The 14,899-nt window shown below is 40.1% G+C and overlaps 1 protein-coding gene across 8 annotated transcripts in view; it reads left to right on the top strand.

The window, feature by feature from the left end:
* Positions 1-14,899, top strand: part of LOC129702883 (adhesion G-protein coupled receptor G2-like) — a 124,132-nt gene that overhangs the window by 72,424 nt on the left and 36,809 nt on the right. For all 8 annotated transcript variants that reach the window (XM_055644946.1, XM_055644949.1, XM_055644953.1 and 5 more), the window contains 6 exons: positions 1,080-1,124; positions 3,125-3,169; positions 6,316-6,360; positions 7,453-7,497; positions 9,958-10,002; positions 12,002-12,046. In XM_055644946.1, coding sequence (XP_055500921.1) covers positions 1,080-1,124; positions 3,125-3,169; positions 6,316-6,360; positions 7,453-7,497; positions 9,958-10,002; positions 12,002-12,046 — 270 coding nt within the window. The remainder of the gene's footprint in view (positions 1-1,079; positions 1,125-3,124; positions 3,170-6,315; positions 6,361-7,452; positions 7,498-9,957; positions 10,003-12,001; positions 12,047-14,899) is intronic.

Raw genomic sequence — 14,899 nt, 5'->3', positions numbered from 1 at the left:
TCTCCAGCGATTTCCCGACTGCCTACATGGATTCGAACCTGCCTGCCCCTGACAATTCCGTCCTGTCGTCTTCCTGGATAGCACCTCAGCCTTCTGTCCCCGACCTCCTGGTTTCTGTCTGCCTCTCTCCTGGGCTGTTTGATGTATCCCTGCAACGGCTCCTCGACTACCTGCCTGGCTTCGACTCTCCTTTCGTCTGTCCCTCGCTGGTTTGTTTGCATCGTGTGTTGGATCTCCTGTTACCAGACCTTCCGGTCTCCTCTCGTGAAATGTATCCAATTCTGTTAAGGAAGTTAATTCTGAAATATCTTCCACCACACTTCCAGTGGTGCAATCTAGATCTTAAAATTAATTCAATAAATATAATTTATTATTTTCCCCTCTGGGTTCATAATAAATTGCATTAAATCTGTGATCCCTGATTGCAGACTGACAGGCTATGAGAATTAATTCAATTTATTTACCTGATTTAAACATTTCAATACTAAAATCTTTGTGGATATTGTTCCTAAACCTTCTCAGGAGATTAGAGTCTCCGGTCATCCATGTATTTTCAGGTACATTTCTCCTGTACCCAATGCAAGATTGCTAGTGTTTTTTTTCCTGAAGTGCATTTTCCTTAATTGTATAGAATGGAAATGCTAGTATTGTGTGGAATACAAGTATGTATGGAAATGTCACTAGTAAATTACAAAGGATGCAGGAATGTTAATTTGACTGTATTATAGTATTGCAGTCCTTCTCTGAAATACATCCCATCATATCTGTAATGGGATAGGATGTCTAGATGATGGGTGGACAATCTGCTTTACCTTGCAATGACAAGGGTGAATTTTGAATAACAAAATAACATGTTTTGCTGATGATCGATGTCATGTCTATTCACATCGAGCTATTCGACTTGGACTTGTATAATGCAGGCAAATGTTAATATCTAATAAACACTTAACATGTTTGTCTTAATCTACTATATTCTCTAATAGTACATCATTACTTTAAACTATGGACAGATTATCCAGGAATATCACCCACCAGACATTCCGTTTGGTCTCACTAAAAACCTTGTACTTTAATTACAGAGAGCAGCACATACACTGCGACATCACAACTACAAAATACCACAGGTACCGTAAAGTTGTTCCTTGAAAATGCAGTAATATTTGAAAACTGTGATGTTGGGGCACGTGAGGACACTTGCTGCGTTTTGCAGCATCTTTTTTCCATCCCTAATGATCGTGGAATAAAAGTCTGCACAAGATTATTTGTCACTTTGTGCCTGTGCAAACTTACTAAAAATCATTGGCGAGAGAGATTTAATCTCGTCCTTCCTCCAGCTCCATCTATGTCTCCTCTTGGGAAATGTATCCAATTATTTTTTGGAAGTTAATTCTGAATCATCTTCCACCACTCCTTCAGTTGTGCAGTCCCAATCTTAAACACGATTCAATAAATAGACTTCTTTTTCCTCTCTGGGTTGATAATATATTTCATTGAATCCATGAACCCAGACTGCTGACTGAAAGAGTGTTAGATGTCTTAGGGCTTGTGGAATCAAGGGGTATGGGAGAAGGCAGGAATGAGGTACTGATTGTGGATGATCTGCCATGATCACATTGAATGGCGGTGCTGGCTCGAAGGGCTGAATGGCCTACTCCTGCACCTATTGTCTATGTATCTATGACCCGCTATGAGAATTAATTTCATTGATTTACCTGACCTAAAAATATCAATATTCTAAAATCTCTCTGAACCTTCTGAGGAGATTAGAATCTCTGATCATCACATATATGAGGACAGTAGCCATTTGTATCTTCCAGGTAAACTTCTCCTTTCCCAAATCCAAGATAGCTATGTTTTTCCCCGATGTGTGTTTTCCTTAATTGTATGCAAACATATATGGAAATACAGCCAGTAATTTATAAAGCATGCAGGAATGTTAATTTGATTGTAATACAGTCACAGTCCTTCTCTGAAATACATCTTATCGAATCTGCTAGAAACTTTTAAATAAAACCATTTTGCTAAATACTCTCAGATGTAGTATATAATGGGACAGGGTATCCAGATGTTGAGTGGACAATTCATAATTGTCATAATAAATTTCCTTGCAATTAGGCGGTTGACCAAAAATACTATATTGCAATACCACATTCTTTCGCTGAAAAATACTTCACCAGTGTTATCGAAAATTCAGAATGAAAACACTTCTGTTTCTGGACATAATTGGGAGTTCAATGAGTTCAAGATGTCTAGGTGCATGTGAGGGTAAGATGGGAATGATTTGTGGCAGGAAGTGTACAACTTTGATGTATTTTAAATTCTGAAATTATTTTTGACCCAAGTGACTTCTTTCACTGGTAAGTCTGGGCTTCCAGGCTTTAAAGCTCCTGTATCTTCTCCCAAGAGGTAGAGGAGTAGCAAAAGTGTCCTTGACCATACTTGAGGTTCAGCAGGTTCAGGCGGAGGAGTTGCCATACCAGCATGAGGTGCACCTTAGTTTGGATAGAGTGGACGTGGAGAGGATGTTTCCACTAGTTGGAGAGTCTAGGGCTAGTCATAGCTTCAGAATTAAAGGATGTTCTTTTAGGAAGGAGATGAGGAGGAATTTCTTTAGTCAGAGGGTGGTGAATCTATGGAATTATTGCCACAAAGGCAATGGAGGCCATCAGTGGATATATTTAAGGCAGAATCATATAGATTCTTAATTAGTACAGGTATCAGAGGTTATGGGGAGAAGGCAAGAGAATGGGGTAAGGAGGGAGAGATTGATTAGCCATAATTGTATGGCGGAGTAGATGATGGGCCGAATGGCCCAGTTCTGCTCCTATCACTTATGAACTTATGGTCTTATGACCTTGTCAGAATACTGTCAGGGTGCATCTGTAGAAGCTTGACAGAATGCTCGTGGATATGCCGTATCTTCTCAGATGCCTAAGAAAGTAAATGTGATTTTTGATCACCACTTCAGTGTGAAGGGACCAAGTTAGTTTGCTGGCAGATGCCTATTCTCAGATAGTTATTTCCACATAGTGCACCAGTGTCACAAACTTCAGACACATTGCAAAATAATTTTACACTCCAGGCAAAGCTATTTATCTCTTGAAACCTTATCCTTTCATTACAGGGAACAACACTGCTACTTTGACATCACGTCCGCAATTTACCGCAGGTATTGCCAATGTTTTTATTTGACAATATTAGTGATATTACAAATCTAATTCAGAACATATGTTGTTCAGAAGTGTGAGGACTGTTCATGTGATTTACCTTTGTCTATGTCAAGGTGGAGGGAACAGTTATGAGGCCAACGTTTAATGCCCATCCCTTTAATAAAAGGCCAAACAAGGCTATTTATTCCATTGTTCCTATGAGGTCTCCTTGAGATGGTTCCCTGAATATGTCCAGTAACTTTCTACCCTGAAATAGTCCTATTATGCAATATGCCCGAATCGATTCTGAAATTAATTCCATTCGTCAGGTCTTGGTCTTAAAAGCACTTCCATAAACATATTCTCCTCATTCTCATCTGTCGCCTTAACTTCTTACAGTGAATTTATGAATCTGATTACCCACTGAACTGCCAGAGGAATCAATGGGTCAGGCTGCACTGACCTACTGAGTCCCTCCAGTTTTTTGTTTTCTGTTGCATATTCCAGTAATTGTAGTCTCTTAAGTCTGTCTTGGGAATCTATTCCACCAATTTACACCAAATCAAAACTATTCAGATCTTCGAATAACTCTGTGGAAAATATCCCTTTCTTCTAATTGAACCAAGATCATTACTTTCTCCTGATAAAGTCAGAGAGTCACAGCATAGAAACTGGCCCTTCAGCCCATCTTGACTATGCCGATCAACTTGCTTGCCCTCGTCCATCCTCATGGTTGCCCTTTGGTTCTTAATATACTTAATATAAGAATATCTAAGGATTCACCTTTACCTTCCCTACTAAAGCCATCTCATGTCCTCTTTTTGCCCAATACAAAATGCTGGAGCATCTCAATGGGTCAGGCAGCATCTCCGATGAAAATGGATAGCTGACGTTTCAGAGTCCCGATCGGAATGTCACCTATCCATTTTCTCCAGAGATTTTGCCTGATCCATTGAGTTGCTTCAGCATTTTGTGTCTATCTTTGGTATAAAACAGCATCTGCAGTTTCTTTTTATTACTTTCCAAGAGTTCAAGAGACATTTATTGTCACATGCACCAATTGGTACAGTGAGATTTGAATTACCATACAGCCATACGAATTAAAAAGAACACAATACACAATAGAATTCCCCTTTTTGCCCTGCTGAATATCCATTACTCGTACAGCCCTGATATTTCTCAAAGGATTTGGTTGATCTGAGCTGCCTATATCTTACACATGCTTCCTTTTTCATCCTTATCAGAGCTCAATATCCCTTGTTAACCAGAATTCCCAAAACTGCCCACCCTGAGGCTTCACTCGAACATGGACCTGCTGCTCATGCTCATGGTCTCTCATTATCTTGTTTTGCAAGTTCCTGTCTACTGCCGTCAAACCTAGCCTTTAATTGTAGAGGACCAGTCATATATTTTTCCATAATAATTAAAAACTGATAGAATCAAGTTCACTGGTCCAATGGCAGGCAACATGGTGGCATAGCGATAGAGCTACTGCCTTACAGCACAAGAGACCCGGGTTTGATCCTGTCTATGGGTGCGGTCTGTATGGCGTTTGTACATGACCTGTGTGGGCTTTCTCCGAGATTTTCGATTTGAACCCACATTCCAAAGACGTACAGATTTGTACGATAATTGGCTTGGTATGAATGTATAAATGTAGAAATTAATTATCCCTAGTGTGTGGAGGATAGTACTCATGTGCGGGGATTGCTGGTCGGTGCGGACTTGGTGGGCCGAAGCGCCTGTTCCCACGCTGTATCTCAAAACTAAACTAAAGTAAAAAGTGCTCCTCCAGCAACACCTTAGTCACTTGCCCTGCCTTATTTCTCAATAGGAGGTTCATTGTTGCCCCCTCACTGGTAGGATGTTCAGTGTTGCCCCTTCTGAGTGTTGCCCCCTCTCTGATAGAGCCATCTACATATTGCTTGAAATAGCAAACAAACCTAAACATAATTGACTGTTGCACCATCAAGTAAATTTCTCCTAGCCCGGACTAAGAATTTAATTTCCTTCTTAATGGGTGGTTTCCTTTATTTTCCATGAAGTACACCAGCTGAGAATGAACCTGTACTTTTGAGTGATTTGAAAATCATTTATTCTTCTTTTCTCTCTTGTTCAATAATCTGGCTTAACTGGTGGCCATGAGACAGTGTTGCCAACAGGACTTACCATAGGAAGTTATATCCCTCGTTTCCCAATCGGCCACAGAGCCATACAGCGTGGAGCCAGGCCCTTCAGCCCAACTTGCCCATGTCGACCAACACGTCCCATCTACACTAGCCCCACTTGCCTTTGTTTGGTCCATATCACTCTAAACCTATCCTAGCCATGTACCAGTCTAAATATTTTCTTAAACATTGCTATATTATTTGCCTCAACTACCTCCTCCAGTTGCTCATTCCATATACCCATCACCCTTTGTGTAAACAAATTACCCTTCAGGTTCCTATTGAATCTTTCCCCCCTCACCTTCAACTTCGATTCTCCTATTCTGGGCAAGAGACTGTGAGTTTACCCAATTTCTTCCTCTCAGAGGTCCTTCAAAATTTGGAATGCCTCTACGAAACGTTCTCTCAATTGCTCCTTGCTCTGGAGGAGTAGTCACTCCAGGTGCGCCAAATTAATTAAAGACAATCAACCAGGTTGTACCCAATCCAATGGCCTGACATCCTTCCTATTGAATTGTTCCCTAGAATTGCACGCATATACACCACGTGAGATGTAAAAACTAATTGTAAAGGTTTCGAGAATGTTTTGTAATTACAATTCTACTGTTGGAAATTAAGCCATATCTTAGTTTTATGAGCACTATCAGAAGTACAACAAAATTGGACTGTGTTAGGGTAGCAGATCTGGGAGGTTGTGTGAAATGATCATCTGAGATTCATATTTAAATCTGAAATTTCTTCTTTTGTCATGATTTTAGTAGAAAAATCAGTATTAGTACAACGTTGAAATTAGCCCAGCGAACGTGGTAATAAGTTCGTAATGTACAGTGCTGGAATGAACTGTGAGAGCTGACTAAGATAATGAAAAGCATAACATTTTGCAATACAATCCTAGCACAGGTCCTTTATATTATAATCTCTGCTACTGTAGAAAGGAATGCAATAACTCATGGCTGGCTGTGTATTACCTGTTCTGCAATGTTGTGTTTTACTTACAGATGTCACCATTATCAATGTGACAAAACCATCACATAATATAACAGGTACAGAAAATGTTGTCTGTAGAAATATTAATATTTGCAAAAACTTGTTAAATCATGCAGTTAATAACCTGGAGTCACGTGATGTAATTGCCCATGAAAATAAGCTGAAGGCTCTGTTGCTGTGCTGTACATTTCTATGTTCTATGTTTTCCCAGGGTTGGGGAATTGGGAACTGGGGGTAGATTTTTAAGTCAAGAAGGGAAAGATCTGCTCGGAACAAAAGGGGTAACATTTTCACACGGAGAATGGTGATTATATAGAATGAGCTACTGGAGGAAGGAGTTAATGCAGGTGCAATAACAATATTTACAGTAAAAGGGATTTGGACAGGTACATAGATGGGAAAGTTTGAGAGGGATATGGGCCAAATGTAGACAAATTATCCCTTTGTCGGCCTGGACGAGTTGGGCCGAAGGGCCTGTTTCTGTGCTATATGATTATGCTATATGCTGTGGAGGAAGAGATTTGCTAATTTGATGAGTTTTATTTACATCAAGTTTTAGAGTACTAACATCTATTTATTTAATACGGCTAATTGCTGAGATGAGAGATATCAACAGCGGCCAAAGGAAATTAAAATTATATTCTTTGGAACTTAGAAGGCGATCATTTTTAAATACATAGGATCCAGGGATGTCAGGGTGGACATTGAAATTTTACACAGAAGGTAGCGAATCTTTGGAATATCCTACACTGGAGGGTTATGCAGGATAGATCAATGAAGGTATTTAAAGTGGAAGTAAATAAATCTTTGCGAGACCAGGTATTTGAGAGCTATATGGGTTAATATCTCAGAAGAAGAGTTGATGCATGGAGCAAATCACCTGTAAAAAAAATAAAAAGTGGAATAGCAGGCAAAGCTTGAGGGGCTGAGTGCTCCTGTTTTCTTATGTTCCGAGTAGGTCATAGAGAGTGTTTACAGTGCTGGAATGAACTGTGAGAGCTGACTAAGATAATGAAAAGCATAACGTTTTGCAATACAATCCTAGCACAGGTCCTTTATATTATAATCTCTGCTACTGTAGAATGGAATGCAATAACTCATGGCTGGCTGTGTATTACCTGTTCTGCAATGTTATGTTTTACTTACAGATGTAATCATTATCAATGCGACAAAACCATCACATAATATAACAGGTACAGAAAATGTTGTCTGTGGAAATATTAATATTTGCAAAAACTTGTTAAATCATGCAGTTAATAACCTGGAGTCACGTGATGTAATTGGCCATGAAAATAAGCTGAAGGCTCTGTTGCTGTGCTGTACATTTCTATGTTCTATGTTTTCCCAGGGTTGGGGAATTGGGAACTGGGGGTAGATTTTTAAGTTAAGAAGGGAAAGATCTGCTCGGAACAAAAGGGGTAACATTTTCACACGGAGAATGGTGATTATATAGAATGAGCTACTGGAGGAAGGAGTTAATGCAGGTGCAATAACAACATTTACAGTAAAAAGTATTTGGACAGGTACATAGATGGGAATGTTTGAGAGGGATATGGGCCAAATGCAGACAAATTATCCCTTTGTGCAGATTTATTAAAAATCGTTGGCTGAAGAGATTTAATCCCCTACTTCCTCCAGCCCTCTCTGTCTCCTCTCGTGAAATGTATCCAATTCTGTTAAGGAAGTTAATTCTGAAATATCTTCCACCACACTTCCAGTGGTGCAATCTAGATCTTAAAATTAATTCAATAAATATAATTTATTATTTTCCCCTCTGGGTTCATAATAAATTGCATTAAATCTGTGATCCCTGATTGCAGACTGACAGGCTATGAGAATGAATTCAATTTATTTACCTGATTTAAACATTTCTATACTAAAATCTCTGTATATTGTTCCTAAACCTTCTCGGGAGATTAGAGTCTCTGGTCATCCATGTATTTGCAGACAGTTGCCCTTTGTATTTTGCAGGTACATTTCTCCTATGCCCAATGCAAGATTGCTATCGTTTTTTTTTTTCCTGAAGTGCATTTTCCTTAATTGTATAGAATGGAAATGCTAGTATTGTGTGGAATACAAGTATGTATGGAAATGTCACTAGTAAATTACAAAGGATGCAGGAATGTTAATTTGACTGTATTATAGTATTGCAGTCCTCCGAAATACATCCTATCATATCTGTAATGGGATAGGATGTCTAGATGATGGGACAATCTGCTTTACCTTGCAATGACAAGGGTGAATTTTGAATAACAAAATAACATGTTTCGCTGATAGAAACATAGAAACATAGAAATTAGTTGCAGGAGTAGGCCATTCGGCCCTTCGAGCCTGCACCGCCATTCAATATGATCATGGCTGATCATCCAACTCAGTATCCCGTACCTGCCTTCTCTCCATACCCCCTGATCGCCTTAGCCACAAGGGCCACATCTAACTCCCTCTTAAATATAGCCAATGAACTGGCCTCAACTACCCTCTGTGGCAGAAAGTTCCAGAGATTCACCACTCTCTGTGTGAAAAAAGTTCTTCTCATCTCGGTTTTAAAGGATTTCCCCTTTATCCTTAAGCTGTGACCCCTGGTCCTGGACTTCCCCAACATCGGGAACAATCTTCCTGCATCTAGCCTGTCCAACCCCTTAAGAGTTTTGTAAGTTTCTATAAGATCCCCTCTCAATCTTGTAAATTCTAGAGAGTATAAACCAAGTCTATCCAGTCTTTCTTCATAAGACAGTCCTGACATCCCAGGAATCAGTCTGGTGAACCGTCTCTGCACTCCCTCTATGGCAATAATGTCCTTCCTCAGATTAGGAGACCAAAACTGTACGCAATACTCCAGGTGTGGTCTCACCAAGACCCTGTACAACTGCAGTAGAACCTCTCTGCTCCTATACTCAAATCCTTTTGCAATGAAAGCTAACATACCATTCGCTTTCTTTACTGCCTGCTGCACCTGAATGCCTACCTTCAATGACTGGTGTACCATGACACCCAGGTCTCGCTGCATCTCCCCCTTTCCCAATCGGCCACCATTTAGATAATAGTCTGCTTTCCTGTTTTTGCCACCAAAATGGATAACCTCACATTTATCCACATTATACTGCATCTGCCAAACATTTGCCCACTCACCCAGCCTATCCAAGTCACCCTGCAGTCTCCTAGCATCCTCCTCACAGCTAACACTGCCCCCCAGCTTAGTGTCATCCGCAAACTTGGAGATATTGCCTTCAATTCCCTCATCCAGATCATTAATATATATTGTAAATAGCTGGGGTCCCAGTACTGAGCCTTGGGGTATCCCACTAGTCACTGCCTGCCATTGTGAAAAGGACCCGTTTACTCCTACTCTTTGCTTCCTGTTTGCCAGCCAGTTCTCTATCCACATCAATACTGAACCCCCAATGCCTTGTGCTTTATCATTTCAATGTCATAGAGACAGCTCGATGTCATGCCTATTCACATCGAGCTATTCGACTTGGACTTGTATAATGCAGGCAAATGTTAATATCTAATAAACACTTAACATGTTTGTCTTAATCTACTATATTCTCTAATAGTACATCATTACTTTAAACTATGGACAGATTATCAAGGAATATCACCCACCAGACATTCCGTTTGGTCTCACTAAAAACCTTGTACTTTAATTACAGAGAGCAGCACATACACTGCGACAACACAACTACAAAATACCACAGGTACCGTAAAGTTGTTCTTTGAAAATGCAGTAATATTTGAAAACTGTGTTGTTGGGGCACGTGAGGATGCTTGCTGTGTTTTGCAGCATATTTTTCCATCCCTAATGATTGTGGAATAAAAGGCTGCACAAGATTATTTGTCACTTTGTGCCTGTGCAAACTTATTAAAAATCATTGGCGAGAGAGATTTAATCTCATCATTCCTCCAGCATCATCTATGTCTCCTCTAGGGAAATGTATCCAATTTTTTTTTGGAAGTTAATTCTGAATCATCTTCCACCACTTTTTCAGTTGTGCAGTCCCAATCTTAAACACGATTCAATAAATAGACTTCTTTTTTTACCTCTCTGGGTTGATAATATATTTCATTGGATCCATGAACCCAGACTGCTGACTGAAAGAGTGTTAGATGTCTTAGGGCTAGTGGAATTAAGGGGTATGGGGAGAAGGCAGGAATGAGGTACTGATTGTGGATGATCTGCCATGATCACATTGAATGGCGGTGCTGGCTCGAAGGGCTGAATGGCCTACTCCTGCACCTATTGTCTATGTATCTATGACCCGCTATGAGAATTAATTTCATTGATTTACCTGACCTAAAAATATCAATATTCTAAAATCTCTCTGAACCTTCTGAGGAGATTAGAATCTCTGATCATCACATATATGAGGACAGTAGCCATTTGTATCTTCCAGGTAAACTTCTCCTTTCCCAAATCATTGCTATGTTTTTCCCCGATGTGTGTTTTCCTTAATTGTATGCAAATATATATGGAGATACAGCCAGTAATTTATGAAGCATGCAGGAATGTTAATTTGATTGTAATACAGTGTCGCAGTCCTTCTCTGAAATACATCTTATCGAATCTGCTAGAAACTTTTAAATAAAACCATTTTGCTAAATACTCTCAGATGTAGTATATAATAGGACAGGGTATCCAGATGTCGAGTGGACAATTCATAATTGTCATAATAAATTTCCTTGCAATTAGGCGGTTGACCAAAAATACTATATTGCAATACCACATTCTTTCGCTGAAAAATACTTCACCAGTGTTATCGAAAATTCAGAATGAAAACACTTCTGTTTCTGGACATAATTGGGAGTTCAATGAGTTCAAGATGTCTAGGTGCAGGTGAGGGTAAGATGGGAATGATTTGTGGCAGGAAGTGTACAACTTTGATGTATTTTAAATTCTGAAATTATTTTTGACCCAAGTGACTTCTTTCACTGGTAAGTCTGGGCTTCCAGGCTTTAAAGCTCCTGTATCTTCTCCCAAGAGGTAGAGGAGTAGCAAAAGTGTCCTTGACCATACTTGAGGTTCAGCAGGTTCAGGCGGAGGAGTTGCCATACCAGCATGAGGTGCACCTTAGTTTGGATAGAGTGGACGTGGAGAGGATGTTTCCACTAGTTGGAGAGTCTAGGGCTAGTCATAGCTTCAGAATTAAAGGATGTTCTTTTAGGAAGGAGATGAGCAGGAATTTCTTTAGTCAGAGGGTGGTGAATCTATGGAATTATTGCCACAAAGGCAATGGAGGCCATCAGTGGATATATTTAAGGCAGAATCATATAGATTCTTAATTAGTACAGGTATCAGAGGTTATGGGGAGAAGGCAAGAGAATGGGGTAAGGAGGGAGAGATTGATTAGCCATAATTGTATGGCGGAGTAGATGATGGGCCGAATGGCCCAGTTCTGCTCCTATCACATGAACTTATGGTCTTGTGACCTTGTCAGAATACTGTCAGGGTGCATCTGTAGAAGCTTGACAGAATCCTCGTTGATATGCCGTATCTTCTCGGATGCCTAAGAAAGTAAATGTGATTTTTGATCACCACTTCAGTGTGAAGGGACCAAGTTAGGTTGCTGGCAGATGCCTATTCCCAGATAGTTATTTCCACATAGTGCACCAGTGTCACAAACTTCAGACACATTGCAAAATAATATCACACTCCAGGCAAAGCTATTTATCTCTTGAAACCTTATCCTTTCATTACAGGGAACAACACCGCTACTTTGCCACCACATCTGCAGTTTACCAAAGGTATTGCCAATGTTTTTATTTGACAATATTAGTGATATTACAAATCTAATTCAGAAAATATGTTGTTCGGAAGTTTGAGGACTATTCATGTGATTTACTTTTGTCTATGTCAAGGTGGAGGGCACAGTTATGAGGCCAACGTTTAATGCCCATCCCTTTAATAAAAGGCCAAACAAGGCTATTTATTCCATTGTTCCTATGAGGTTTCCTTGAGATAGTTCCCTGAATATGTCCAATAACTTTCTACCCTGAAATAGTCCTGTTATGCAATATGCCCAAATCGATTATGAAATTAATTCTGAAACGGCTTCCATTCGTCAGGTCTTGGTCTTAAAAGCACTTCCATAAACATATTCTCCTCATTCTCATCTGTCGCCTTAACTTCTTATAGTGAATTTATGAATATGATTACCCACTGAACTGCCAGAGGAATCAATGGGTCAGGCTGCACTGACCTACTGAGTCCCTCCAGTTTTTTGTTTTCTGTTCCATATTCCAGTAATTGTAGTCTCTTATGTCTGTCTTGGGAATCTATTCCACCAATTTACACCAAATCAAAACTATTCAGATCTTCGAATAACTCTGTGAAAATATCCCTTTCTTCTAATTGAACCAAGATCATTACTTTCTCCTGATAAAGTCAGAGAGTCACAGCATAGAAACTGGCCCTTCAGCCCATCCTGACTATGCCGACCAACTTGCTTGTCCTCGTCCATCCTCTTGGTTGCCCTTTGGTTCTTAATATACTTAATATAAGAATATCTAAGGATTCACCTTTACCTTCCCTACTAAAGCCATCTCATGTCCTCTTTTTGCCCAATACAAAATGCTGGAGCATCTCAATGGGTCAGGCAGCATCTCCGATGAAAATGGATAGCTGACGTTTCCGAGTCCCGATCGGAATGTCACCTATCCATTTTCTCCAGAGATTTTGCCTGATCCATTGAGTTGCTTCAGCATTTTGTGTCTATCTTTGGTATAAAACAGCATCTGCAGTTTCTTTTTATTACTTTCCAAGAGTTCAAGAGACATTTATTGTCACATGCACCAATTGGTACAGTGAGATTTGAATTACCATACAGCCATACGAATAAAAAGAACATAATGCACGATAGAATTCCCCTTTTTGCCCTGCTGAATATCCATTACTCGTACAGCCCATATTTCTCAAAGGATTTGGTTGATCTGAGCTGCCTATATCTCACACATGCTTCCCTTTTCATCCTTATCAGAGCTCAATATCCCATGTTAACCAGAATTCCCAAAACTGATCACCCTGAGTCTTCACTCGAACATGGACCTGCTGTTCATGCTCATGGTCTCTCATTATCTTGTTTTGCAAGTTCCTGTCTACTGCCGTCAAACCTAGCCTTTAATTGTAGAGGACCAGTCATATATTTTTCCATAATAATTAAAAACTGATAGAATCAAGTTCACTGGTCCAATGGCAGGCAGCATGGTGGCATAGCGATAGAGCTACTGCCTTACAGCACAAGAGACCCGGGTTTGATCCTGTCTATGGGTGCTGTCTGTATGGCGTTTGTACATGACCTGTGTGGGCTTTCTCCGAGATTTTCGATTTGAACCCACGCTCCAAAGACGTACAGATTTGTACGATAATTGGCTTGGTATGAATGTATAAATGTAGAAATTAATTATCCCTAGTGTGTGGAGGATAGTACTCGTGTGCGGGGATTGCTGGTCGGTGCGGACTTGGTGGGCCGAAGCGCCTGTTCCCACGCTGTATCTCAAAACTAAACTAAAGTAAAAAGTGCTCCTCCAGCAACACCTTAGTCACTTGCCCTGCCTTATTTCTCAATAGGAGGTTCATTGTTGCCCCCTCACTGGTAGGATGTTCAGTGTTGCCCCTTCTGAGTGTTGCCCCCTCTCTGATAGAGCCATCTACATATTGCTTGAAATAGCAAACAAACCTAAACATAATTGACTGTTGCACCATCAAGTAAATTTCTCCTAGCCCGGACTAAGAATTTAATTTCCTTCTTAATGGGTGGTTTCCTTTATTTTCCATGAAGTACACCAGCTGAGAATGAACCTGTACTTTTGAGTGATTTGAAAATCATTTATTCTTCTTTTCTCTCTTGTTCAATAATCTGGCTTAACTGGTGGCCATGAGACAGTATTGCCAACAGGACTTACCATAGGAAGTTATATCCCTCGTTTCCCAATCGGCCACAGAGCCATACAGCGTGGAGCCAGGCCCTTCAGCCCAACTTGCCCATGTCGACCAACACGTCCCATCTACACTAGCCCCACTTGCCTTTGTTTGGTCCATATCACTCTAAACCTATCCTAGCCATGTACCTGTCTAAATATTTTCTTAAACATTGCTATATTATTTGCCTCAACTACCTCCTCCAGTTGCTCATTCCATATACCCATCACCCTTTGTGTAAACAAATTACCCTTCAGGTTCCTATTGAATCTTTCCCCCCTCACCTTCAACCTCGATTCTCCTATTATGGGCAAGAGACTGTGAGTTTACCCAATTTCTTCCTCTCAGAGGTCTTTCAAAATTTGGAATGCCTCAGCGAAACGTTCTCTCAATTGCTCCTTGCTCTGGAGGAGTAGTCACTCCAGGTGCGCCAAATTAATTAAAGACAATCAACCAGGTTGTACCCAATCCAATGGCCTGACATCCTTCCTATTGAATTGTTCCCTAGAATTGCACGCATATACACCACGTGAGATGTAAAAACTAATTGTAAAGGTTTTGAGAATGTTTTGTAATTACAATTCTACTGTTGGAAATTAAGCCATATCTTAGTTTTTATGAGCACTATCAGAAGTACAACAAAATTGGACTGTGTTAGGGTAGCAGATCTGGGAGGTTGT

Source organism: Leucoraja erinacea, chromosome 13 (genome assembly GCF_028641065.1).
Source record: "Leucoraja erinacea ecotype New England chromosome 13, Leri_hhj_1, whole genome shotgun sequence".
NCBI classification, from domain to species: Eukaryota; Metazoa; Chordata; class Chondrichthyes; order Rajiformes; family Rajidae; genus Leucoraja; species Leucoraja erinaceus.
The sequence above is the reverse complement of the archived record's forward strand: the minus strand, read 5'-3'. Positions and strand labels throughout refer to the sequence as shown.